The sequence below is a fragment of the Triplophysa rosa genome, linkage group LG2, assembly GCF_024868665.1.
Source record: "Triplophysa rosa linkage group LG2, Trosa_1v2, whole genome shotgun sequence".
NCBI lineage: Eukaryota > Metazoa > Chordata > Actinopteri > Cypriniformes > Nemacheilidae > Triplophysa > Triplophysa rosa.
In genome coordinates this window covers 4,414,407-4,442,348 of record NC_079891.1, presented here as the reverse complement: position 1 = coordinate 4,442,348, position 27,942 = coordinate 4,414,407, and the positions used below count along the sequence as shown (strand labels likewise).

At 37.7% G+C, this 27,942-nt stretch overlaps 2 protein-coding genes and 2 non-coding genes across 7 annotated transcripts; 2 read left to right on the top strand and 2 right to left on the bottom strand.

Moving 5' to 3' along the window:
- Nucleotides 1-3,389: 3,389 nt before the first annotated feature.
- On the top strand, nucleotides 3,390-17,542 carry mamdc2a (MAM domain containing 2a). Of its 2 annotated transcripts, none has more exons than XM_057363482.1 (14): nucleotides 3,390-3,500; nucleotides 3,734-3,853; nucleotides 6,533-6,780; nucleotides 8,289-8,373; nucleotides 8,725-8,862; nucleotides 9,043-9,299; nucleotides 11,370-11,463; nucleotides 12,437-12,583; nucleotides 12,914-13,179; nucleotides 15,492-15,588; nucleotides 16,090-16,245; nucleotides 16,343-16,596; nucleotides 16,689-16,773; nucleotides 17,083-17,542. In XM_057363482.1, the coding sequence occupies exons 1-14, from the start codon at nucleotides 3,470-3,472 to the stop codon at nucleotides 17,142-17,144; spliced, it is 2,040 nt and encodes a 679-aa protein (XP_057219465.1). In that variant the 5' UTR covers nucleotides 3,390-3,469; the 3' UTR covers nucleotides 17,145-17,542. The 2 variants fall into 2 exon arrangements, with proteins under 2 accessions (XP_057219465.1, XP_057219473.1); XM_057363490.1 differs by having other exon boundaries at nucleotides 3,448-3,500; nucleotides 3,737-3,853.
- Nucleotides 17,543-17,904: 362 nt separating this feature from the next.
- Nucleotides 17,905-24,581, top strand: si:ch211-117c19.1 (myogenesis-regulating glycosidase). Of its 3 annotated transcripts, XM_057349083.1 has the most exons (4): nucleotides 17,905-18,899; nucleotides 21,643-21,696; nucleotides 21,961-22,087; nucleotides 22,186-24,581. In XM_057349083.1, exons 1-4 carry the CDS (start codon nucleotides 18,830-18,832, stop codon nucleotides 23,960-23,962), a joined length of 2,028 nt encoding a protein of 675 aa, XP_057205066.1. In that variant the 5' UTR covers nucleotides 17,905-18,829; the 3' UTR covers nucleotides 23,963-24,581. The 3 variants fall into 3 exon arrangements, with proteins under 3 accessions (XP_057205066.1, XP_057205049.1, XP_057205058.1); XM_057349066.1 differs by having other exon boundaries at nucleotides 17,905-18,126; nucleotides 21,643-22,087; XM_057349075.1 differs by having other exon boundaries at nucleotides 18,869-18,899; nucleotides 21,643-22,087.
- A 237-nt stretch (nucleotides 24,582-24,818) lies between these two features.
- Nucleotides 24,819-24,891, bottom strand: trnaf-gaa (transfer RNA phenylalanine (anticodon GAA)). Its single transcript has one exon. It is a non-coding gene; the product is annotated as a tRNA-Phe (tRNA).
- Nucleotides 24,892-25,123: 232 nt separating this feature from the next.
- Nucleotides 25,124-25,195, bottom strand: trnap-cgg (transfer RNA proline (anticodon CGG)). The gene has a single exon. It is a non-coding gene; the product is annotated as a tRNA-Pro (tRNA).
- Nucleotides 25,196-27,942: the final 2,747 nt, after the last annotated feature.

Genomic DNA, 27,942 nt, shown 5'->3' with positions numbered 1-27,942 from the left:
TATACTTTTTAAACATAAATACACGGCTTGCACTGCCTCCGCGATGCATGTCCACAACATTTGTATTATGCAATCACGTTGGAAAGGTTACGCGTGATGAAGATTTCAAAAGATTTAAACATCCCTGATATGCACACGAACAGACCACTTTAAACAATAATCTTGCACAAAGACATAACGTGTCATTTAACATCCAGGAACTTTTGAACGGTCTGCTTTCTCCACACACTGGGTCGGAACTTCTGATTACGTCACGCGTGTCCTTTCCAACGTAATTACGTAGAACGTGAAGTCGTGGACGCGCATACTGAAGGTAACTGTTAAGTAAGGAATAATTGACTCCGGGCCGTTCAATTATTCGAACGTTAATGCACACCCATTAACGTTCGAATAATTGAATGGACCGGAGTCATTTATCCCGCTTATACCACGGTTACCACACCACAGGACATTGTTTAAATGTTTCATTTCAATGTATGTCATGTTATCGTCTTTAAAATGCTGTTGATGGTAGGACTAGGACTACTTTCTTGCCCATCTCATTTCCGTTAGAGCGAACGGACTCGGAAGCTTGAGCCACGTGGTGTGTGTGTGTGAGCGAGAGATCGCATGCACACCTGCGTGTTTGCAGTAATATGACAGAAAAGCCAGTGATAATAAATTTATTCCTCGTATTGTTTCTATCTCCAGCTGTAAAAAAAATCACGCAAGCTTTTGAAAGAGTAGTCTGTCAAAATATATGTGTTATCAGTTATAAGCAGCATGAAGAGGAAAACGAAACAGTGGGCTATCAGTGATAATGCATTTTGTTTTTCTATTTAGTTACTTTATTCACTCGATTTCAGTATATGTTTTTCTTGTTTTTGAAATGCTTTGTTTATTGAAACGAAACCGCACACATTTCCATTAACAGTAAAGTTTGACATTATAAACGTCAGATCAAGAGCAGGGTGCTGTGTGCGGTGTAGGCTACACTATAACCTTTCTGTTGTTTAAACTTGGCGAAATGATATGGAACTGTAATGCGGCATACCTGGAACACCTTCATAGGTGTGTATACTGAAAGTTAATGCATACCCATAGTACGTTTGTCAACCAATCAGATTGAAGCATTCAACAGCCCCGTGGTATTATAACATTAGATTATGCACTGTGAACTAACATGAATAATCACATTGGCATTAACTAACATCAACAAAGATGAATCAATTCTAAAAAACTTTATTGCTCATTGGTCGTGTTAGCTAATGCATTTACTAATATTAACAAATATTTGAACCTTCTTTGAATTCATATCCTGTTTAGTAGTGTTTTTGAAACCAGGCTTGGTATGTTTTTATGGCTGTTACAGAATTCATCCTTCGCCAATCCCATCATTCCTGTTTTCTGGGATGTGTGTGGAAAAGTTCAATATTCCAAGCTAAACACATGGTTAGTAAAAACCCAAGAAATTCACACAGGGCTGCCTGAGAGAGGGCTTCCTGAAAGAGGGGAAATTTAGAGAACACGGGCCAAGCTCACTCTCTGCGTGGCAGGGATCAAGTAGAGAGAAGTAAAGGTAGAGAAATTACACTTTCTCCTTAATCTGAGTGCAATCTAAAAAATGAGTTTCCTTTGCCTCTCAGTGTAGTCTGTGCACAGTAATCTATCGTAACCATGTCAGTATTTCAACAAGATTCACGCAGGTGCAATAATTCTTTTCAGCTGAACAACTATCGAATGATCTTAATTTGTACATCTTTATGGTCACTTCTCCAAACAGTGTGAGCGTGAAACTAAAATCTTAAATACATGTGTCAACACATTCTAAATACAAAAGTTCACATATGTCTCGTGTTTATTAAGACCATCAGTCCTAACTGTGACTTACACTAATATTTACAAACTAAACACAAACAATTCCGCCTTGGTCATCATTTTTACAGCAAGTGCCAGATTTTTTACCTCAGAAACAAGATGCAATAGAAACAATATTTGAGCACACACTCAAATATTGTAAAATCAGATTTAGTCATCAAACAACACAAATCTGTGTCTCCATTAATACAATCAAGTGTACGTGTGACTGAGGAACAAATTTTCCACGATTTGTAAGCTATTGCGCTTTCTCTTCCCATGGAATGTTTTCAAGACTGTTATTAGCAGTACAAAACCTCTGCCCTAAGAATAAAGCTCCCACACTAGGCAACCCGATGAGTTATGGCCCAGAATTACCACAATCTTTGTGCATATGTAGTGGATTTGGGGTTACAAATGAAGCAACTGCCTCTGAAACAACAGCTTTGTTTAAAGCCGGCAGCTGGGTCTCTGTTTTTATCTGTTGTACTTTTATTGGGTAGATTACAGGGATGAAAATGTTCCGGTCAGAATATCCCGTTTTATCAGTGTCTAGTGTACATTTTTTAAACAAAATGACCCTTTGTTGCTTTTTACTTCCACTAGAGCTCTTCATGAAAGCACTTAGGGTTTGACTCTGCCCCGATGGATCGTCTTGACTGTGCCGGTGTACAGGTTGGTTTAGTTTAGCTTACACCAATAAAAGTCTTGTTCTGTGACCTCATCCTAATTGTTACTTAGTCTGGGGAAATGAGCAGGATGACAGAATGGATCTTCAGGGTAATTTTGAAACATACCGTATGAGAAAAAACAAGTTGGATCACAGCATAAAATGCATAAAATGTGCATAAAACAAAAAAGAGTATACTTGGCAATTCTGGCAAATCACTTTTTGTTTATTTTTTTAGTGTTCAGGTAGGCAAAATTGTCTTTTTTTATTCGTTTCAGTTTGTGACAATATTTCTTCCAAATTCCAAATAGAATATTGTTATTTGCATTTATGTCAATACTGCTTTCAATGTTTGCAGACCTCGAATACTGCACAGAAATCTACAGTAGTTAATATTAATTTTTAAACAACCCAATAGTAATGTTTTTGCATAAGAGTACGTGCATTGGCATGCTCTCATTCTTTACTTATAATGTTACGTCACTTGCTTTGGTTGGAATTCAGCAGACGTGGAATGTAGCCTACAAATATTAATTATACAATTACTGGCAACAGTTAATAAGGAAATTCATTAATAAATAAATAATAAAGTATTGTTTTTTAAATTGTGTGAGCATTGTCTGCTCTGTCTACAAATACATTTCATTTCAATTGTTAAATATTTCTCAATGACCTCCTCACCTAAGGGAGTAACGTTATTTCAGTGATTATCCGTCTGTCTGCGACGAATACAAAAAAATGGCATATTGCGTCTTCACGGAGGGAAAACTCCTTACCTAAGAGTATTAATTCTAGCCTGCTCTCAAAAAAGAGACCTCAGCAACCTCTCCCTCCTCCCACTGTCTGTTCAACGCTGCCAAAGTCAAAGCGGCATGGAGAGTTTATACAACAGCGCGCTGTCGTACGTAAACTGCGTTAGCGAACCGCCACTCTTCCATTCAGCATCCCTCCGCAACCTCTGCCATGAGTCTGCTTCACCTCTCAGTACTCCTAGGTAAGTTTGAACACGTTTGAACCCTTAACGACATTTATAAATAAGCACTGGCTTGATAGAGAAATATTTGCTCATGCATTTAAAGTTGCATTTATTCACGTGCATTTTTGTTGTTGCTACCGAATGGAGCAGTTTGCATGTTCGCGTCTACTTTAAAGTGTTCACGAGTGTTTTTTTTTAATAATTATTTATTTTATACATGTGTTTATTGTTTGTGTATTGTCATCCGTCAGCAGTCGCAGCGGTAGTGAGCACCGAGTCGCAGCTCCTGCCCGGCTCCTGCAGTTTCGAGTCGGACAGCTGCGGCTACAGGTCCGATCCCTCTCATGCTGCCTGGACCATAAACGAGGAAGGTATGAGAACCCCCTTTCGCCAAAAAACTTGCTTTGTTGCGAGTGCAGAATTCGTTCATTGCAACAAGTTGCATGAATTCGAATAGGCTGCCCACTGGAATCTTTGCTGTTTTATTTTGGCAGGGAGACAACTAGTTTTTAAAGAGTTGCATAACACTTTCAATGAAGCCTATGTAATGCATTATGAATAATGCATTGCAATGCATAATGCAATACCTTTTCACAATTTTACCAGCATAAAAAAAATGCCATTTAAAACATGAAACATGTTAAAACATTATGAAAACATTGCAATGTATTAATATCTTTGTTAGGCAGACATAGAAAAGGTTGTCCTTTTTTCCTGTGTTTATACTAGTTGCACATCTGCACTTCTTTGTGTGCTGTGTATGACACAGCTATCTGATCTCTGATGGTCTCGTTCTGACACAAAACAGCTGCTAAGAGTTGCCATAGATCGTTTTATTGGTTTGTGTCTTGCACATTGGACGTCCTCGTTGTCTTATGAATTCCCTTTAATGTTGAATTCAAAAGAACAAGCATTTATCATAACTGAATTGTGCACTAAAAATAGATATTGTTATCATTGCTTTAGCTGAGAACTACTGGGTGGCCTCAGCTGTTGTGTGCATAACAGAGGATATGCTTGTGACTGTCTGTGAACTGAGGTGTATTGAAGGAAGTATGGTCTTGTATGTCTGTGCATGTGGATCGTGTGTACCGAGTTTCTCCCCACAGGTCAATAAATAGAACTATAAAACAAGACCGGGCTACCAATGTGTGTCTCTGTTTGGTTTCCTGGACAACACTGACTTTGTAGTGGAAACACAACAGACTTTCTAGTTTAGGAAAATCAAGCACTTTCCTAATTTATTTTAATGATTGATTCAGAATTTCAGGTTGATTTTATCCTTTTGCCATAGTAATTATTGCTATTTTATGAGAAAATATCTAATTGTTTATGTGACAGATGCTTAAAATGAAGTATTCTGTTAAGCACAGAATACAGAACATTGGAAATATGGGTGAACGTTTTCAGAACGAGACCGAGAAGGACCCTGTAGACCTCAATAGTGGATCTGGTAACCTTTTCAAGTTGCATTTTCAGACAGCTGTGTAAATAATTTTAAACATTTGGAGATGCACAGCCATCATTCACAGAGCTTAGCTTAATGTCCAACCTTTACTATAGAGACACAAAAGTGATGGGAATACTTCAAACCAGTCATGATCTTCTGCTATGTGAAATAACAGATGCTGCAGGGGCTTAAATGTGCAGAGATGACACATTGAGACATACAACACACATAATGTATACCTTGAATAAAGGTGTCTGCCAAATGCATAAATGTAAATACAATATGCCATCTGTATGAATTTAAGCTCTGCCTTTCAGTTATATTTTTTACTTGAAATAAATGAGTAGTTTACGAGAACAAAAGAAACAAAACAGCAAATATTTGTTTGTGTCTGTTGGTGGTCAATGACATCATTCTTTTTCCTTTTAGTTAATTTAATTTCATGTCATTGATTTGTACAGCACTTTCACAATACATTGTTCTGAAGCAGTTTCACAAACCCCCAGTAAGCAAGGCATCAATGGAAAGGAAATAGTGCCTAAAACTGTTCAAGTAAGTGGAACCCTTGCAAGGAATCAGTCTCAGCAGGGGAACCCATGATGTATATAACACGTTTATACAAAGTCATACTTTTTGTGATGTTTGCCATCTCTGTGCTAGTCTTTAAGATAGTGTAAACTGTGTGGTGACCTTTGACCTTGACCATGGTCTGTGACTATACACAGCACAGTCTGTTATACAGTGTGATACACCCATGTCAAATGTATGTCCAAACCACATTTTACTTTAGATTTTATTATTTCAAAAAGAATGATCAACAATTTTTTAAAATGAGGATGAATATCGATGGACCTTACAAACGCGTGACTTCACCATCGGAAACATACTGTAGGCCATAAGCTGTTATGAGCCCTGGCTAAGAACATCCGGAGGTCTGAGAAAAGATCACTTGAGTCAGCAGAGGCCAAACACTCTTACATCAAAATGAAGTTTGATGCACACAATGTTAAACAAGCGGATAGATTCTTAACATCTCTTGATTACTCTGTTTTTTATTCTCAAACTTTTTATCTAACTTCAAATGTTGCCAGCTTTAAGAGGTTTAGTTTCTAAAACGTCTTTCCAGCAACGATTCATGATTTCACAAGGAGTCCTTTGGTAATTCAATTTCACGAATATTCATTTAGAATTTTCAGTCTTTATGAACAATCATTTCTGGTCTAGACCTGGTTCGTGGTCTGTTTAAGTTGAAAAAGTTAAATGAATCTCAGGGTCTCCAATGATTCATCGTCCTTGTTATTGTGTACATTACATTTCTGTGAACCGCACCTGTTTTTTGGCTAAATGTGGTGCGGCAGAGACCACCCGTTCATTTCATTTACTTTATCGGTTGATATATCTGCTCATTACTGTTGAAATCTGTGTTTATATGGATCATGAGTTGTCTTTAGAAACCCTGACTCCATTGTTATACCTGTCAAGCTTCCAATGAAAAAAATAATGGAGACAGTGTTTCAAACAATCACAAACACATTTTCAATCCGTTCTTCAACCTAATGTGTAGGCCTATTTCAAAAAATGTATATCATTCATCTTGTAGGTCGCTTCATCACAGCAGACTCTTCTGTTGGCGAGAAAGAAAAGTATGTCCTGATCAGTCCAGAGCTGGATCTTCATGAGTGGAGCTGTGTGCGGATAGTCTATCAGATCACCGGCTCGGGGTTCCTTGAGCTCCACTTGCGACCCGAGGGCGAGAACTTCGACTACATGCTGTGGACGACCAAAAAACCTTCAGACAGTTGGCTTATTGCCAGCGTGGATCTTCGCAATATGACTGGGGCTTACCAGGTATCAGCCTGAAATGTTATGGTTCCTTTCAGAGCATTTGAAAGAAAAATAACAAAACAAAGGGTTTGTGTATGTAATGTAGTCCCACTATTACCAGAGTACTGTATTCATAAAAAAGGGTTTGAGTGGAGCTGAAGGAAGAAAAGAAGCCTTTGTTAATACTACAGTGAATACATACGCCTCTGCTCTGATCGGATAAGCCACTTGAACTACTGTAGGTTACAACACTAATTATGCGTTTCTGGAAATTACATTTGAGAACATTGGGTAGGTGTATATATTGTCCAATGTAAACAAAGCATTTAGTTTTCTTAAAAGCAGTATGAAAAAATGGATCCATTGGGGTTTTATTTTCGGTGTTTAATGTTAATATTCTAATACAATATTTATTTAAGGGTAAGGGTAAACTTTATTTGTCCCCGAAGGGAAATTTGTCTTGAGCAAAGTGCTACAGTGTCGCTACGTACAATAATAATAAAATAAAAAACACAATAAAGACGTACATTAAAGTACAAAACACATTAAATTGCTATTGTGCTGTAAGTGCATTGTTCTTAAATTTCAATTGATAAATAGTCAATTTACTATTTATAGTTAGAATGCGTGTAATACTGGAAAAATGCAATGGACTTTGTATATTGATGTATAGTTCAAAAGACTGCTAGCTTCTGAAATGCTTGTATCCTTTCATAATGACTTCCATGTTTTTAGTTTAAACGGGCTATTGGTCAAGTAGGCTATTGGTATACTTCTTTTAAAGATCCAGTGTGATTTGTTTTGGAGGATCTATTGATAGAAATGCAATATAATATACATAACTCTGTCTTCAGAGATGTATAAAGACCTTACATAATGAAGCGTCATGTTTTTATGACTTGTCCTGTGTCAGTTGCCATAGTACTTTGAAAAGGAGGGGGTGGAGTAAGCCATTGGTTGCAATCCGCAGCCTCACCACTAGATGCTGCTAAAATCTCCACATTGCTCCTATTAAACAAAATAAGAAATGTATACTTTCAGTCTACTTCCTGTGCTTCTCAGAAAAAATGTAGTTACACTGTTACACCTAAACCATGCTTAAAAGTACACTTTTATAAGCTAAAAAGTGTCAATTTAGTCCCAAGTAGTATTGAAATAGTACACTTACAAGTACTACTATTTACTACATAAAGTATATAAACTTTGCTTTAGTACACCTAATAAATAAGTCTACTTCTTTTCTTAAATGATAAGAAATAAATTAAAATTAAAAATGTTAAAAACTGACTTCTTACCTTTCCCTGATTCATAGCGGTATGCTTATAATAATGATTTATAATTTGAGCTGCCAGGATCAGATTTCTTTTTTGGAATGTTAGCTTGGAGTAATTTGACTTTAACCAAAAATAAGTGCGTAAGAACCTGTCATTTTGTTTCATAACAGAGATGGCGATATAGAGTCAAAACAATGGTTCAGGACAGCCTTTTACACCATTTCACATTAATTGCTTTCATTTATTTTTCATATTCAGCTATTATTTGAGGGCAAGCCCAGCAGAGGAATGGGAAACAGCGTTGCTATTTTTGAAATTCACATCATTCCTGGATACTGTGTAGGTAAGTCCTGTAATGTAATACTTAAAATCTTACATAAATCCATCTACATACAGTATATGCATAAACAGTATATTGAGTATTATAGATACTATGTAGCTTTGCTACACCAACAAATCTGTACTTTGACATGTCATGCTAATGCCATACTGTCCTCCAAAAACTATATTAATTCATTATGCATTTTATTTGAAAGTAGTATACATTTATTCATTTGGCAGACGCTTTTATCCAATTATTTTTTCATATAATAACAGTCAACTTGAGATATGCTGAGATGCTGTGACCCTGCATAGGAAAAGTTTTATAGAAAATGGATGGTGAGAATGTTTAACGTTGTCCATTGTGTTACAGAATGTAACTTTGAGGAACATCACTTGTGTGGCTACAGTAATCAGTGGAATCCCAATGTGAACTGGTACGTAGGGGGAAGCTTAGCGCGGGACCCTCAGTCAAACCTTCCTGATGATCACACCATGAACAATGAAAGAGGTAATACACTCAGATTATCAACCAACTTCATACTGTACAATAACCCAGCATCTGGAATGACTCATTGTGACCCAAGCGTTCCAAATAGACCAACAAGTTTCTCCCAGTGAAACATGTCTGCTCTCCTGCTCTGTGTTTTGTGAATTTATCCTTTGTTTTCATTTTTCCACTCTGAACTAGGTCATTACATGTATGTGGACTCGGTTTACGCTAAAAGGTTCCAAGAGGTGGCCAAGCTGGTGTCGCCAATGACAACAACTCCAATGATGGGATGCTTGTCATTTTACTATCAAAGGGATCAAGCTATTGGCAATTTCTTCTCCGTCTTCACTAAAGACCAGCTGGGACACTATGAGGAGATCTGGAGGCCGGATGTGTACGCAACACCAAGGTGGAAGTTAGTGCAAGTGGATATCAAGGCACCTCATCCCTTGGAGGTCAGTGATGTTCTATATGTCCTCCCAACATTTACATTATATTTACACATTTGACAGATGCTTTATCCAAAGTGAGAATACGGTACATTAAACCTAGTTTCAAAACTCCACTGTGCAGTTTGGTTATGCTACTGTTCAGATCATATGTACAAGTATTATTGCACTGAAGCATTCCATGATGTGATGGATAATATCATTAAATTCAACCTTTGTGGTTTCAGAAGATGAAACATGTTGACCAATTGTTGCCACTTGATTTTTCATCTAAATTCTACAATACAATAAGTAAATTTTGCCTTAGTATGTGCTGGAATGCAGGACTCAGTAAATAACACCTCAGGACTGAAACACATGGAAACCCAGACTTAGTAAGAGAGAACAGACGCTCACAGCCTGGGCCGTTACATAATATCTGTTTGATAGGTATTTATTTATCTATCTTTAGATTACATTAATGTTGTTGTGAAGTGATGTAGTAAGGCATAATGTCTTGCCTTTGTTTTGATCAGATGGGGATATTAAAAAAGCAGAGGGTATAAAACAACATTAACCCCTTAAACCCCTTATTTAACATTTCAGACTACTATACAGTATACTAACTATACTGCAAAATAAGTAACAGCAATAGTAAATTAAAGAATAATGACAAAAATCTAGAATACAAAAAATACATGGAAATAAAGTCAAATGCATCAAGTAAATTGATTTAAAACAGCTTGTATTCATTCATTTTTCTGTAAAATAATCTATATTGATTTTTAAATAGGGCTGTGAAATGATTAAACGCGATTATTCGCATCCAGAATAAAAGTTTGCTCACATAAATGTCTGTGTACTGTGCATATTAATTTTGTATTCATAAAAGCATACTTGCATAAATTGAAGAAAAATATTAAAATCAATAAACATTTATATATCATTTAAATGATATATAAATAAATACATGACAATATTTCCTAAATACAGTATGTATACATGTACTGTGTATGTGTGTTTATAAATACAAAATTAACTAGTTAATTTTAAAATTAAACACAAACTTTTATTCTGGATGCGATTAATCGCGATGAATCGTTTGACAGCCCTATTTTTAAATAAGATGTTTATCACATTTTTGGTTGTTTTATTTGCCATCACATAAGACAGACATTTACATGTTGCTGTCTAAAAGTAATGCTCTGTTTAGAACAGGTGGTATGTTCAGTTTGTATATCATTCAAGTTTTAATGACCCATGATATATTTAAGCCCATTTTAAATATACTTTCTGACTTTAGAGTCACCCACTAGAACTGAAACCTGACGTACTGCCTACTGTATAAAGAAGCCTCTTTAGTTACATGTTTATACATTTGAAAGATGGCAAGTTGAAGTCCAACAAATGCAAATGATTGCAGTTCTTTACATCATAAATATATTTACAACTCCAGTTGATAAACGGGTAATATGATTATACAATTAACATGCATATTTAATATACATTTATTATTTACAATCACTTACATTTATCCCAGTAATAAACATATAATTTTCAGCATATCGTTAGTGATTTAGTAAGAAAAATGATTATAATATATTACTGATAAAGTCTAATGAAACAAAATTCTAAAGTAAAACCATGTAGCAGAATTTCTATGAGAATCAGTTGTAACGAATTGCAGTATAAATATTACTACGAAGTCCTGAATAAGCTTGGCACGTTCATATAAACTTCATAACTGAGATTTCCAAATGTAGTCCACAGTGTTGTCTATTTCAGCTCGGCATAACATAATCTCTTTTCCGAGGAGAAAAAAAGTGTTTGTTTTTCATCTGTAGGACTAATATAAGCACGAAGTGCTGCGGCGGCCGTGTTTGAGTGTGAGCCGCCAGTTCTGGGAGACAGTGTAAATAATGAGTGCGTGAGCGAGTCTGGAGATCTTCTCTGTCTCAAGTGCTCCTTACAGAATTATAACACCACACACACAAACTTGTAGTGCGCGTATTACTCTGAATTACAGCCTTCTGCAATGTAGCAGAAGTAATGAAAGTGAAATCAAACATTTTGTGATTGTTGTATTTGATTTATTAGGTGGTTTTTGAGGTGGCCTTCAACAGTGCTCGCGGTGGCTACGTTGCTGTGGATGACATCTCGTTTTCCCCTGAGTTCTGCCACACAGAGACAGGTCAGTACGCTGATGATAAAAGCAATATCATACTGGCAGATGTGCTGGAGTCCATGGATTCAGAATCTGTTCCAGTATGACATCAGCACTCTTAAAGGGATAGTTCACCCAAATATTTTTGTCATCATTTACTGTGGAACTCAAAAGAAGATATTTTAAGAAATGTCTCTGGTTTCATGTCTATACAATAGAACTCAATGGGGTCCAATGGTGTTTGTGCAAAATATATTCTTTTGTGTTCTGCAGAAAAAAGCAAGTCATACAGGTTTGGAATGACATAAGGCTGGAAATGATGAAATATTTCTTTATATATTAATTGGCATTTAACTTTGAATAGCTTGTATTGTTAATCTTTTAGTGTCGGTCAACTGGAATAAAACATTTGATGTGCATAAACCGAATTTTTTTAATTGTTATAGTTTGTCTTTGAAGTTATAGTTTTCTTTTCGTTGGTTGGTTGGTGTGAACAGGGCTTTAAAATGCCTTTCGTCCAATCAGATTTAAGGAAGAGAACAAACACTTGTACAATAAGCAATAACAATCAGCTAAGCATCACGACACAACCTGCGTGTGTTCAGAGCTCTAAATCCCAGCCAGTTTTTATAAGTATTTTTTAGAGATGTCTTTTTGGTCAGGATTCTCCAAAATTTGCTTTATAGTTTAGGTACTGTCATGCTTATCTGATCATGCGAATCAAATGAATATTGTTCATTGTTTCATACATTTACATAGGTAAAATCCTAAACGTAAAGTCCTTTTGATTTTTTGTCTTCCAGTACTAAATAACATAAAATCTCTCATAATTTGTCTAAAAACGTTGCTCACACGTAACTAAAATTGGGGGCTTTAAAACAGCTCAAAAGTGCTGTATAAGGAAATGTTCCTGTTTAATTAGCAACCACCCTAAACATTTCCTTTTAAATTTGCAGTTTGAATAGATTGGCAAGTTTGTTTTGTGTGATTCACGTTTCAGAGCCGGCCTTTGACCCCTCAATTGCAAACTGCGACTTTGAAGAGAGCCTGTGTCAGTATTACCAGGAGGAAACTGGAGGTTCGGTGTGGAACAGGGTCTCCGTAAAACCAAACGTTTACCGCATAGGGGATCACACCACAGGCACTGGTGCGAACGTGAGGCTATTCTTCCATTATTTCTTGAGATGTGTAAAGTATGACAGGAAGAAACTCAAATTCTATCTCAATCCTCATATAGTGAGGCATTGTTGTTTATCTGGAGTAGTTGAAAACTCACTGTGAAATCGTATCTCTTCAAAGTACCAAATTGTGATCATTTATGGTAATGAATACTCACTGAAGACCAACGAGAAAAACTTTAAAAGGCTTTGAAATATACAAAATTCTCTCTGATGTCAAATACCAAGGTCTAAAAGCAAAAGCAACGAAAGCGATTGCTTGCATTGGGTTATCTCTAATCCATGAATTATATCCTCAGGGTCCTTCCTCCTGGCCAACACACGCTTCACGTCTCGTCCAGGGTATGTGGGTCGCCTTTTCGGACCCACCCTGCCGGGGAACTACAAATACTGCCTCAGGTTCTACTATGCCCTGCATGGCTTCGTGAAAATAGACAATGCTCTTGCTCTCTACATCTATGACGAAAACAAAGTCGCTCAGGAGAAAATCTGGACCGTGTCTGAGAGGTCTAGAGATGTTTGGACGGAAGTGGAAGTCACGTACACGAAGCCAATGCCTACAAAGGTAAGTGTAAAATGGATGGATTTGTGTTCGGTAAATGTGAGAAATACGTAACTTTATGCTTTTCATAACCATAGCTGCGTTTAATTTATTTCAGTGTTCAGATGTTGATAAGCTGTATGTAATAAATTCGTCTGATGATAAACAACATTATGGTTTTGGTGTTCTTTAGATTAGGGGTAATGGAAGGACATTGTGATAAGTGCTATATCATCAAATATAATGATAAGTACAAATACAGTTTTAATGCTTCTTTGTTTTGCTAAAGCATTTGAACTGATAAGCCACCACAAATCATTCGGTGTACTTTGGGTCACCCCGAGAACGAATATAATAGGACTTCAAATGGAATTCTTGCAGTAATCTCAGGGATTGTGATTTTGAGCAATAATAACTCAACAGCAAGTCTTCGGTGAATGCTGTGTGCACGTTCATTGCTTTCCCCATTGTTGGTACCATAGAAAGTTACGTTTTTAAATAAGTTCTTTACATGGCAAAATACTTGTGGATTCGCAACGGAGTGGCCCATCACTGTTCGCTGTTATCGCCTGTGTTAACTTTATATTTTCACATATCATTTTCTGGTTTAATGTTTGCTAATGGCACCCGTTTTGTTTTTGTCTCGGTTGATTTGGTCTTTCAAATGGCAAAAGCTGCATTTCTTGCTCGAAGCATGCAGTTATATTGGCATGAAGAAATAATTGACATATTTTACTTTAATTTGTGAGCTGGTCATTTTTTTGTACTATCCACATTTCACAATAGGTTTTAAATATTATAGATTGACGTTATACACTCACCTAAAGGATTATTAGGAACACCTGTTCAATTTCTCATTAATGCAATTATCTAATCAACCAATCACATGGCAGTTGCTTCAATGCATTTAGGGGTGTGGTCCTGGTCAAGACAATCTCCTGAACTCCAAACTGAATGTCAGAATGGGAAAGAAAGGTGATTTAAGCAATTTTGAGCGTGGCATGGTTGTTGGTGCCAGACGGGCCGGTCTGAGTATTTCACAATCTGCTCAGTTACTGGGATTTTCACGCACAACCATTTCTAGGGTTTACAAAGAATGGTGTGAAAAGGGAAAAACATCCAGTATGCGGCAGTCCTGTGGGCGAAAATGCCTTGTTGATGCTAGAGGTCAGAGGAGAATGGGCCGACTGATTCAAGCTGATAGAAGAGCAACTTTGACTGAAATAACCACTCGTTACAACCGAGGTATGCAGCAAAGCATTTGTGAAGCCACAACACGCACAACCTTGAGGCAGATGGGCTACAACAGCAGAAGACCCCACCGGGTACCACTCATCTCCACTACAAATAGGAAAAAGAGGCTACAATTTGCACGAGCTCACCAAAATTGGACAGTTGAAGACTGGAAAAATGTTGCCTGGTCTGATGAGTCTCGATTTCTGTTGAGACATTCAAATGGTAGAGTCAGAATTTGGCGTAAACAGAATGAGAACATGGATCCATCATGCCTTGTTACCACTGTGCAGGCTGGTGGTGGTGGTGTAATGGTGTGGGGGATGTTTTCTTGGCACACTTTAGGCCCCTTAGTGCCAATTGGGCATCGTTTAAATGCCACGGCCTACCTGAGCATTGTTTCTGACCATGTCCATCCCTTTATGACCACCATGTACCCATCCTCTAATGGCTACTTCCAGCAGGATAATGCACCATGTCACAAAGCTCGAATCATTTCAAATTGGTTTCTTGAACATGACAATGAGTTCACTGTACTAGAATGGCCCCCACAGTCACCAGATCTCAACCCGATAGAACATCTTTGGGATGTGGTGGAACGGGAGCTTCGTGCCCTGGATGTGCATCCCACAAATCTCCATCAACTGCAAGATGCTATCCTATCAATATGGGCCAACATTTCTAAAGAATGCTTTCAGCACCTTGTTGAATCAATGCCACGTAGAATTAAGGCAGTTCTGAAGGCGAAAGGGGGTCAAACACCGTATTAGTATGGTGTTCCTAATAATCCTTTAGGTGAGTGTATAAGATTACTAAGGAACAGTTATGAAGTTATCAGTTCAAAAGTTCAAGACGACCTTTTTTAACTATGATGTTCATTTTAACGTCATTATGGACCATTTTGCAAGACACAACACTGGTCCAGAATCACTTTATTTAGGACTTAATTATATATGTGATAAAAAAAATGAAATAAGAATTGCTTCTAAACCAGTGTTGTTTACATCTTAATGAAATCTTATTTGAATATTTTTTGTCTTAAATATTCAAGAGCCAATTTAGTCTTATTATTTTGTATTCTTATCTTTTGGTACCATTTTAAGGTAGCATTTGTCAGCATCTGCAGAAACTTCTGGGACTGTGGACTTCTATCTCTGGATGATATCTCAGTGACCCTTGGAGACTGTCGGGTTGCCACGGGTATGTAGAGTTGTGGATGAACATCCTCTATTAGTGGAACATTTTGTTGGAATGACTGTAACATAAATTGAAGAATTCACAGCATACCGCCACGTGTGCATGTTAATGGAAAGCATGAACTAAATATATAAATCATATTTTCAGTCTTGTTAAAGGGTGAATTACTGAAAATACAGTTTTACCATTTAACGTGGCTTAGCAGACCTTACTTGTTTTAAATAATGTGGTTTTGAAAATGGGCAAGGCCCTTGTCTAAGATTCCTCAATGTTCTGTTTATAGACCTATATTCCACAGCAATGAAGAACATCTGCCCTCACAAACATAGAAATTAAATAGGCTGTGCTGGTTTTGGTGGACAGAAATAGACAGGGTTTCAACCAGTTTACTGGCCTACCATGTTTCAGATGCGAAATGGCTACAAAACATTTAGTTTTACATTACTTCTATATTTTTAAATAGCTTTCATTATAGCTTGTCTCATTGATTTTTGCTCCTTGTAGGACCATTGAAGCCTCCTCCTGGACATTGTAACTTTGAAACCGGTGACTGCGGCTACACCCAGAAATCGAAAAGCAAAAAGGGACATTGGTTACGACTTAGGGGACAGACACCTACATCCTATACAGGACCTAAAGGGGACCATACCTTAGGGGTAGGTGAGTCAACTCTACATCTTAGTGTGAATGCAGAGATGCTAATTTCATTCCTATTCATTGCTGGCTTTATACGTTTTTCTTGTCCTCTAAATTCAAGGCTACTTCATGTACATTGAGGCGTCACACATGTTGGCCGGTCAGTCTGCCCGACTGATGTCGACTGAACTCAGGGGGTCATCCGGACCACAGTGTCTGATCTTCTTCTACCACATGTACGGCTCGGGCACAGGGACCCTGAGGGTGCTGCTGCATAAAGGGGGCAGGGAGCAGTCGCTCTGGATGAGACAGGGAGAGCAAAGCGTGTCCTGGATGAAGGCCACAGTAGATTACGAGTGTTACACAAGACATTGGGTTAGACTCACAACACACATTCTTTCTTGTCGAGTGATTGTTTTGCATGTTAAAGCTTCTGTAAAGGTTTAATGTCTGGTTATTTTTTGCAGATTATATTTGAAGCTGTCAGAGGATCATCAATAAGAAGTGACATCGCTGTTGATGATATTATGTTTAAAAAGGGACCTTGCAAAGGTGAGTGGACAAAAAAATGTAGCTAAAATGTAAATGAATACAAATGGTTACATACAGTAAATGACTTCCTAGTGCTGAAGTTCTATAAATTCAAATAAATAACCTAAAGGGTGGACAGAAAGTCTCAGTGGTTCATGCATCACAGCATCTTCTCAAACCTCACAAAGGCTTCATTTACTTGATTTTAATTGCAGCATCCTCATATGGAAGAGAATACTTAAGTAACAACAGTAATTTGACATAGCATAGTGAATATGCACATATTTGATGTGCCTTCTAACTCTTATCCTTCTGTGTGTTTTTCTTTAGATCCTGGAGATAGCATCCCATATTCAGGATTCTCTGAAAACTTTAATGAGATCGAGTATTGAGTCCTAGAATGATGATGTCTGTTTGTTTTTATGTTATTTTTGACTTATGGTTTATTACTGAGAGGGAGAATGTTTGTTTTCTAGACCCAACAGTGTGCATAAGACATTTTCTGGTCATGCATGAATATGCACTTCTTTTGTTTTTATAAGTGGTAGAATGTTTATAGGTCATATAGCCTGATGCTTGTAAACGGTTGTCCTGTTTTTGTGTATTATTTTAAGAAGATACTTTTTAATGTGTTGACATTGCCTTGCAGCGTGCTGCTAGGTAGCATTAATGTTTGACGATCTATTTGCCGACGTTAAAGTTTCTTGCCTCTTTTTGCACTAATCAGTGTCGGAGAAACTTCAGTTCATGAGTTGTATACATTTTCACTCACAATGTTACATTTATTAAACAACTTTTGTTTTTAATTACAACGTTTTTGTCAGGTTTTGCATACAAAACTATCAAGACGCATGCTCTCGTGGAGATTCCCAGAAAGACTACAGCAGCTGTCCTCTTTATACGAGTATTTGCTGCAGTATATATACAATATTATGTACTATTGCCATCTAGTGGACATGTTATTATGACACACAAACCCTGTGTTCAGCGTTACTATATTTTCTACATGATAGGAAAATGCTGTTCTTTAAACGCTACCACATTTTACTCCTCCCAAATATAACACAATATTTTTGAGGTATTTTATGTTAACGTCTAATAGGCATACAATACATTTGGTGTCCTAAAACAGTACTACATTACCCATGATTCACAGAAACAGGTCGAACTGGACTGTTCAACGACGCAAAGCAGTGCAGACCAGCGTGCAGTCGATGTATGTTCTTTTTAACATTCATGTAATGAAGTTTTAATTCCGTTTTAATTCGGTAGTTGTATGTAAGACATTTCTAAGACACAAGTTCGTGGACATAACAGGACAAGTCAACTCGAGATATAACGTTACACGAATATGGACACGCTACAATTGTTATTGTAAGTATTGAAGATTTGTTGTGAACGTGTGTGTGAGTGTATGCTTCGTACCTTTTCATGTAGATTATCGTAAAAAATATTTATATTTCCATTTGTTTTGTTACGGCAGAACGACGTAAATTGTCAAGCAGAGACGTTCGACTTCTTGCGGCGCTGCAGTATGGAAGGCCGTTTTGGCAAATATTTCTAAAAGCAACACAAGAGAACTTATTTGCTTATGGTTCTCCCGTGTGGTTGATAAGCTATCAGTGTTGTAAATACTGTCGCTGTATAAGCTTCCCCGTGGGCAGCGCAATACACGTGAATTTGTTGACTAAGCAGAAACCGCTGTTACATTATGTCACTTTATAAACGGTGGATGTACTAAAGCACTCTTTTGACTCCCGCGGGGTATGCTACTGGGCTATACTTAGTACTCGAGTTGAGGGGGGATGGCATCCCCCTTTGAATTAAAGATGATCAAAATCATCCCCCTTCTAAAACGGCCACCCCCCCTTCCCATCCCCTGTTATTTTATCAATGAATGTGTAAATATTACCAGTGGTAATTTACCACTACTTCAACATTTAGTTTTTGCGAATATTGAATAGGCTAAAATACTGTGGACGAGGGGAACGTGCACATAATGACACGGCGATTTGTTTTAAATTGACGTCACATCAGTCAGCGACATAGCAGCGCAGGTGCTGGTGATTTCAGCATCATGGTCAAGCGATATGGACAGCTTGACCTGAGGGACTTCGGCTTTAAGAGGGCAAGAAGTAGCACTGAAGGTAAGTCAAGAGTCAGGAATACTTTTGATATCTGGACAGAGGCGATAACAACACAGTTAATGATGTTAGTTAGTTTGGAGCTTTTTTTCTTGTTAGCTAACGCCAGCTAGCTAGCTAACGTCAGGTTAGACTTTACATTGACAAAAGTTAATGTTAGATTTGGTTTCTGTTTCACCTGGAATATCTTACTGCAGGGTTTCCCACAGCACTTTACTAGTACTAGACTAAGTAGAATTTTTTTTATTTTTTATGAGCGTTATCTGCCGTGTTACTCTGTGAAAGCCTCGCCAACAGCCTTTAAATAATCACCTTAAGGCACATCACGTGCCCACTTAAATTTCATTAGCACGCGACCACTCACATTGCCTATGGGACATATTCACACCAATTCCTTCACAATATAACACAGCCCAAGTCCATGACAAATGCCTTGCCATTTACCTCCATGAAGAGACTGACGCTATACCGTGTGTGGAACTGCAAAGAAGCTTCCGTTCTACTTTTTGAATAGAGAAATCAACATTTACCTGTTATTTATGAAAAATATATGTTTAAAGTTCTTTCTTGAATGAGAGAGACGTGGTTGACGGACTGTATTTGAAAGATCGTTCCAAATACAAAGACAACTTTGAAAATTTTAAACTAATTTAGGTAAACTAAATGCATCATATACTGTATAAGCTGAAGTTCGTTGTTTACCTTTGAAATTATTCTTTCTATTTTTATTTATGTTTTTTATTTATATATTTGTATTATATTGCATTTTGAATGTAATATGGCAATGGAATGTACTAAATGGGTTTAGTTTTCACAGATATTAATGTATGCAATTTCAGCAATAAAAATAAAAAAAATTCTAAAAAGGAAACAAATTAGTTGTTCATTTTAAGAGACCTGTCTTATTTTCTCTTGTATACTTAATATTGCTCTTTAATAAAGAAAAAGTACTTGTGTATTATCAGAGTACTTGATTAATCGATGGAATAATTGGTAGAATACTTGATTACTGAAATAATTGATAGCTACAGCCCTACAAAATATACAAAAAAATTCACGTGAATCGGTGTCAATTGCAATCTATTACACTTACACATGACAAAATAGTGTAGTATGCTAACTAGCATTTGCTAAAGTAAATTTTAGTAAATTTATTAGATATTACAGTGTTTTTGAACATTACTATAGTAAATGGTACTATAGTATTACCACAGTTTGTCAGTTCACAATATTTAGAATAGAACAGAATACTGCAATATACAGTACATAAAAAAATATAATTTCCATAATACAGCTAACTACTGCTTAATATCACTATATACTGGTACATTACTATAGGCTACTATAGTAAACACTAGAGTGCATTACAGTATTTTTTATGTGTGCTAGTAAACGTTTTTAAGAATGTGTATGCAGTTTTAAAGCCATAATTTCTCTACCTCTTGTATTTTGAAATGCCCTCTTCCTTGTCTATGTCACTATGATGTGTATTTAGATAGTGCTTACCTATATGGAAAAACGTATGACATAAGACCACGTGCAATGTCACGCATGAATGACACGTGGTTAAGTAAATGATGACGTCACTCACAACTATTTTTAATACATTTTATGGAAATTTTCCCATTTTGGGACTTGCCATTGGCTAAAACAAATACGTCTGTGCACGAAATTACATCTTTAGGTGCAATAATGTATACACGCGTTATATCATCTGTACACTTTAAATCTAAAGACATTTTTGAATAAATGGCCTGCAATACTGCAAAGACCAGTCGGCGTATAATTACCCTACCACGAGAGCTATGGTTTCAAATTGCTCTTGCGGTAGTGTGATGTCATGATCCGGTCGGTCTGCACAGCGCCGTAAGAAATCTGATGCGTGTATTAATGTAAATATACATATTTTAAGAAGGCATCAAATACATCTCAGTAAAATATAGCCATTAATAGTCTTTATGCTTTCTCAGTAGTGAACATTTCTGTTGAGAAAAGGATGAAACTCTAAAACATTTTTAATTCTGAAGCCAGCTTGTCAAACTTGTCTTTGTGTGTTGTGTAAATATTCATTTTGCTGCAGTATTGTGCTATCTAATATAAAGGGTGTCTGCTTATTCTAAAACTACACTACGATTGAACATTGAAATTCTAAGGAAGTTGTAAAATTCAAGTACAACAGATTCTGTTATAATGTTCCTTACAAAAATTAACCATGGTTTAACATTAGTAGCCATAGTTTGGGTTTTATTTGTAGAAAAAACCATAGTAACCACCCAAATACTATCTCACAGTTTAACCACAGTGTTTGTATTAAGGCCATAGTAATAACAATGGTAAAACAAACTTTTACTATAATAAAATCACAGTTAATTTTCCTAAAGGATGCCCTATGTTCTGTGTCCTGAATTAGGTCACACTAGCCTGCATACTGTGACAGTGTTGATAAAGCCAATAGGATGTGCCTGTTGGATCTGTATGCTCAATAAACACCCAGCTGTCTGTTTAGCTGCTGTAATACAACAACAAAACCTTAGATTTTTCTCATACAGCTCAATAAACAATCACACATGATCACTGGAAAACATGTAGGGTGTTTTACAGTAACCTTGAAACATGATTACAAAAAACGACTGCATGTTCACAATAAGCATACATTCATTGGAACGATACATTCACAACCACATAATGACATGTGAGCAAAGCTGTTAACCAAATGTTTTTAACTTGCATTTAATTTGTCTTCCAGAGACAAAGTGGCTGCACGTTGAGGAATTCAATCTTCAAAATCAAGTTCGTTCTGGTCAGTGAGTGCCTCGGCCATGTACATTACACCTAAAACAGCCCACTTCCTCCTAATGAGGTGAAAGGTCAAATGTTTTTCTGAAAAAAAAGTTGTATACTGTTGTAACAATGTATCAGATCGTATCAGCAACGGTTGGAGATATTGGCATTAGTGCTATGAGCCCTTATTCTACACCTAAGCGGAAGAGAGTGGGCAGACATAGCCGTCAATTAATCGCAGCGAGTGCGCTTGGATTCATACTTGTTCTTGCTGCCATTGTAGCGTGGTGCTACTATTCCGCTTCTCTCCACAAAGCCGACCTTCTGACGACTGAACACCTAGACCTTAACAAACATGGTTATGTAATCCGGAATCAAGCTGGGGTTGTCATATTCAGAATGCAATTCAGGTATTTTAACTTATCTGCGTGAGTTTTATATACAAGATTGTGCTCAGGAAAGATATCGTGTGTTTACAATAATTTACTTTGCATTTGTATTATCTTAGGTCTGGAACCCTAGACTTGGATTCCTGTTCAAAAGAAGGAAAAATAATCAGCTGTGACAAATCCAATTCTGGGAATATCAATTTCTTCATAGAAACCGTAAAACCAAAAGACACGGTTACGTGCTATCGCGTGCGTTGGGACGAGCTGGAGGAGCGTCGGTTGGTGGAGCATGCCATGTCCTGCGGCGGTTCACATTGGTACGGTGGTGCGGAGACCTGGTCGCAACATTGGCCGATCGCTGTGAAAGGACAGAGATCCCCCGAGCCTTTCATTACAGGTGACATCTATTTGAATCATCAAGCTTTTGGTGGCATCTTGGAACGCTACTGGCTTTCTTCCAATGCCACAGCCATAAAAATTAACGACTCTGTTCCTTTTCACCTCGGCTGGGATGAAGCCAACAAAACTTTGCTGTTCCAATCTCGATATGACAAGAGCCCCTATAGGTCAGACCCTGGACAGTCCAATTATGTTACACTAAGTTATCGAGTCTGTGTTGGGCTCGACATCACCTCCATACATAAGTACATGGTACGCCGATATTTCAACAAACCAAATAAGGTTCCTTCGGAAGCTGTCTTCAGACACCCAATCTGGTCTACACGGGCTCTAGCAGAAGTTAATCAGGAAGCGGTTTTAAAATATGCATCTGATATTCAAAAACATGACTTTAACTGCAGTCACCTGGAACTGTATGATGGATACACGAGCGACTATGGAGACTTTGAGTTCGACACCATGAAATTCCCAAATGCCTCAGCTATGTTTCAAAAACTATGCACAGATGGTTTTCAGGTAACCTTATGGACGCATCCTTTTGTCAATTATAATTCTTTAAATTTTGGTGTTGGAGTAGAAAGAGGTCTGTTTGTAAGAGCGCCTAGCGGCCAGCTTCCTGCCCTGGTGCGTTGGTGGAACGGTATTGCTGGGATTTTGGATTTCACGAACACGGAAACCCGTGACTGGTATGCCTCTAATCTCCGCGCTCTCAAGAACAAGTACGGAGTGGCTTCTTTTAAATTTGACGCTGGGGAAACCAGCTACTTACCTCTGGATTTCAGCACCTTTATTCCTCTGCACGATCCCAGCACTTTTACCCGCCGCTACACTGAGATGGCAATACCGTTTAGTGACCGAGCAGAACTGCGCTCGGGCTATCAGTCTCAAAACATCTCCTGCTTCTTCAGAATTATGGACCGTGACTCTGTATGGGGATATGACTTGGGCATCAAATCTATAATTCCAACCGTACTCACTATAAGCATTCTTGGCTACCAGTTTATTCTACCTGACATAGTAGGTGGAAATGCACACACTGATAGAACCGGCGGGCTTCCAGATCGCGAGCTTTACGTCCGTTGGCTGGAACTCTCAGCTTTCATGCCAGCTATGCAGTTCTCGCTGCCACCATGGCTCTATGACGATGAGGTGGTGAACATAGCCAAAAAATTCACAGCCCTCCACGAGTCTCTAGTGGCCCCTAGAGTTCTTGAACTTGCAGGGGAAGTGCTGTACACTGGTGATCCTATCATCCGTCCTCTTTGGTGGATTGCTACAGACGATGAGGCGGCTTACAATATTGACTCTCAGTTCCTCATAGGAGATGACCTTTTGGTAGCTCCTGTACTTGAACCAGGCAAGCAGGAAAGAGATATATACCTTCCCACCGGCAGATGGAGAAGTTACAAGGGAGAATATTTTGACAAAGGCCCCATACACCTTACTGACTATCCAGTGGACTTGGATGAGGTTGCATACTTTGTGTGGTCAGGATAATTGTAAATAGGTTGTGAAAACAAAATACCAAGACTGTGAATTAGGATATTTTTAATAAGAAGGTTTATTGATCTAGCCATACTGTACTCTAAGTTATTATTAAATATGACTAGTAACAGTGATGTTTATTTTGTAGTTTTACTTTATATGTCGAACATTTATATGTATGTATATAATAATATATTATACCACGGGCAAACGTTCTATGGGTATGCATTAACTTTCAGTAAATGCACACCTATGAAGGTGTTCCAGGTCTGCTGCATTACAGTTCCATATCATTTCACCAAGTTTAAACAACAGAAAGGTTATAGTTTAGCCTACAGGCCATCACCGCACACAGCACCCTGCTCTTGATCCGACGTTTAAAATGAATGGAAATGTGTGCGGTTTCGTTCCAATAAACAAAGCATTTCAAAAACAAGAAATACATTTACTGAAATCGAATAAATAAAATAACTAAATAGAAAAACAAAATGCATTAACAAACACTGATAGCCTAATGGTTCGTTTTCCTCTTCATCCTGCTTATAGCTGATAACAAATATATTTCGATAGACATACTCTTTCAAAAGTTGATTTTTTACTGCTGATGATAGAAACAAAAGGAGGAATAGGAATCACATACCATAAATTAAAACAACCCTGCAACCCTGGCATTATATTATTTGCATTAAGGTCTATGTTGGCCTTTTATCAGTATAAAAAGTAATAAATACTAATATTGCTAGAAATTAAATCGTTGTTTGTTGCAAAGCTGCTCTGTGAATGGACTTTAAGTGATGGAGAGGTCATTGCAAAGATCTCCCCACTAAGATTTGAACAAACGTTTAAACATGTTACATCAATAAAGGACTGCCGAAACCCGGGATCGAACCAGGGACCTTTAGATCTTCAGTCTAACGCTCTCCCAACTGAGCTATTTCGGCTATCAGATCACTATATGATTCTAGTGCGTCAGACCACATTCGTTAAATTTCTATTAACATTAACATTTAGTCATTTAGCATACGCTTTTGATATAAAATATAAAAAGCTTCATATTTCGATCCACTGACCGTAAAAATAGTTAACACCAAGATAAACACTGCGAACTTGACTGTTCTGTCATACTTTTGTTAAGAATCACCACAAAGTTCCCGCAGTAACAAACCTAATGCAGGGCTCGTCCGGGATTTGAACCCGGGACCTCTCGCACCCGAAGCGAGAATCATACCCCTAGACCAACGAGCCAAACTATGATAGATAGCGTCTGTAATTTTCAATGTTCAACGTTTATTTATTTATATTTTATTTATATTACTTATATCTAGCACATTTACAGAAAGCCACAGTAATAAAGCACACACACCTGCTCGAGCTAACACATGACAAAGAGACCCGCCAAAATAAAAGGCCTTTTGATTACGTTCATTACGACCATTAAAAACGGATTTCATAAGGCCTTTACTATTAAAATCATTACAAAAGTCCCTTGTGTAGTCTGTTTTAGGCCTTATTCCATGGTGATATTGCTCCCTATCTGCCTGATAACATCTCACCAAAAGAACCGAACACAACTAGCTGAGACCCTAACTCAACAATCCCAAAAAGGTGTAATTTAATTGTTCTACCAGCAGATGGCACTTCTGTCACATCTATAGAGGGTATGCATTGACGTCACCACGTGAACACGCCGGGACACGCTCCCTTGAGTGGTAAAACTAAGGCAAAATGGCTGCATTCAGTAGGAGGAACAAAAAAAACGGGACTAAAACACGCAATTATTTGCTGAAACTACAAGCAGCTTGACTCGATGGTGATCCTTACCTTATGAATTACAAAGGAATCAGGTGTTCTTAGACACTGAAATGTTGCGCGGAATTGCGTTTAATGATATTGTAACCATTTATTTTGCCCAGTGTTTTACCACTCAAGCAGGCGCGTTCCGGCGTGCTCACGTGGGAAAGTGACGACACGTGCATACCCTCTATACATTTCAGAGTATGTGGTTGTCCAGCCTGCTTAGATTAATGTTTTCTACAGTAATAACTGACTTTTGTTGGTGTTAAAATTCTTTGTTTTGTGCTGTCAAATAGCTAAACTCAATTGTTCAGTGAGGTAAAAATGCCATGAGATTCGATGGATTATGGTTCAGAGAAGAGTTAGCCCATATAAAGGATAGTTCACCCAAATTAAATTGTTGTCATTATTTTCTCTTATATCATTAAAACCCAATGACTTTGATCTTTGGAATAGTAACACACATTTTTTAAGTGTTCTAAGATTTTTGTTAACTACGGTGTTGGATTGTGTCATGCTTCAAGGACGCAAAAGCATCATTAACCAACCCCACAGGTTTTGTTACATCTTTAATTGTAATTAAATTAATTATTGGATACAGTTGTTAAATTGTTTGGACAGATTAGTCGTTTCACTTTTATGTGTAAAACTTGCCTCCGTGTTTTCAGTGGCTGTAATGGAAACAAAATTAAATGTTTGTACTTGTGTGTGTTTTTTACACCACTATTTTTCCCATATTGACTTTCTTTAAACTTTTTTTTGCAAAATTCTATAAAATATTATACTCTGCGAAGACCGTCTTAAAGTGATAGTTCACCCAAAAATAACAATTCTGTCATCCTTTACGCACCCTCTTGTCATTTCAAACCTGTATGACTTCCTTCCGCAGAACACAAAAGATATTTTGAAGAATGTTGTTTACTGGACCCCATTCACTTGCATTGGTTTTGTGTCCATACAATAGAAGTGAATGGGGGCCAGTGTTGTTCGGTTACCAACTTTCTTTAAAGTATCATCTTTTGTGTTCTGCAGAAGAAAGTCATAACGGTTTGAAATGGCAAGAGGGTCAGTAAAGGATGACAGAATTTTCTTTTTTGGGCGAACTATCATTTTAACACTTGATTTCCTTCACAAGCACAACCATACTATTTCATACACATAATTCGAATGGCACTGATCAAACATATCTGATTTTATAGCCTCCGCTTTGCGCTTTTCCAAAGCTCCCTTCTAATATGCTTTCATGCCCTTCTTGCCAGAGAACAAAGAAAAAACTGACCAATCTCATCTAGCTTTACAAAGCGGAAACAAAAGGACACAAAACAAGAGATTTCACCAACCCCAACACAGCGGCAAATATTTCAGCTCGTCTGTGCCAAGTGTACAGTTCACTGTCCGGTCACATGAATCTGTCAGTTTAGCACTCCTAAAGCAGCACTCAGCACCCGCTCCTGTGTGGATGCCACGTCCTGAGGCCCCAAACATTGCCTGGCTCATTATTCCAGTAGGAAGGTCATGGCCCGGCCCATCAGACTGGAACTTGCCCACTAATTAAGCATGCTGTGTTGGCACTGTGCGTGTCATGCATGTAGGATTTTTTATTGGGATTAAGGCGGCTCGTGTTTGTTTCTCGTAAGTGGGCAACGCAGCAGATTTAGACCATACCCTCTTCTTCCTCTCTCCACCCCTAGCCTCTTGAACTCATGCTAGACCAGACAGATCTTGGTGTTTGTAAACAACGCTGCTATCCTGAAAAGACTCGGTGTTGATGCTCAGCTCTGCACGCACAGGTAGAAACGGAAGGTTGAAGAGATGCTTCTCTTGTAGGAGGTGCACAGTGTCTGGTGTGATGTACCTCCCCTGACATCTGAAAATGTATCCTTTTATTGATTCTCTCTCTCTCTCTCTGCGTCTGTGTGCAGGGGAGACATGCCAGTGAAACAGGCCCACAGGCGTAGACTAGATAGTACAGTGCAGACCGAGTTTTTGCATTTGCACAGTTCAACCAAAGAATTGATTTATGTTCATTTAAAAAAAAGTTTTGGGCAGTTACAGTAACATTGTTTCCTACAATCTGTTACATTCTCCAGTCATCTATATTACACCCATTTCATATATCAAACTATATGAAAATGCTTCTGCTATCGTGTCATATTGAAAGAACATCTCTGATTGGCTACCAGAGACAGTAAATAGAT

Coding starts and splice junctions, on each gene's coding strand:
- si:ch211-117c19.1 (XM_057349066.1), top strand. CDS start 21,807: ATGTATCAGATCGTATCAGCAACGGTTGGAGATATTGGCATTAGTGCT. Junction 22,088..22,185: donor ATATTCAGAATGCAATTCAG/GTATTTTAACTT, acceptor GTATTATCTTAG/GTCTGGAACCCTAGACTTGG.
- mamdc2a (XM_057363482.1), top strand. CDS start 3,470: ATGAGTCTGCTTCACCTCTCAGTACTCCTAG. Junction 8,374..8,724: donor CATTCCTGGATACTGTGTAG/GTAAGTCCTGTA, acceptor ATTGTGTTACAG/AATGTAACTTTGAGGAACAT. Junction 16,774..17,082: donor TAAAAAGGGACCTTGCAAAG/GTGAGTGGACAA, acceptor GTTTTTCTTTAG/ATCCTGGAGATAGCATCCCA.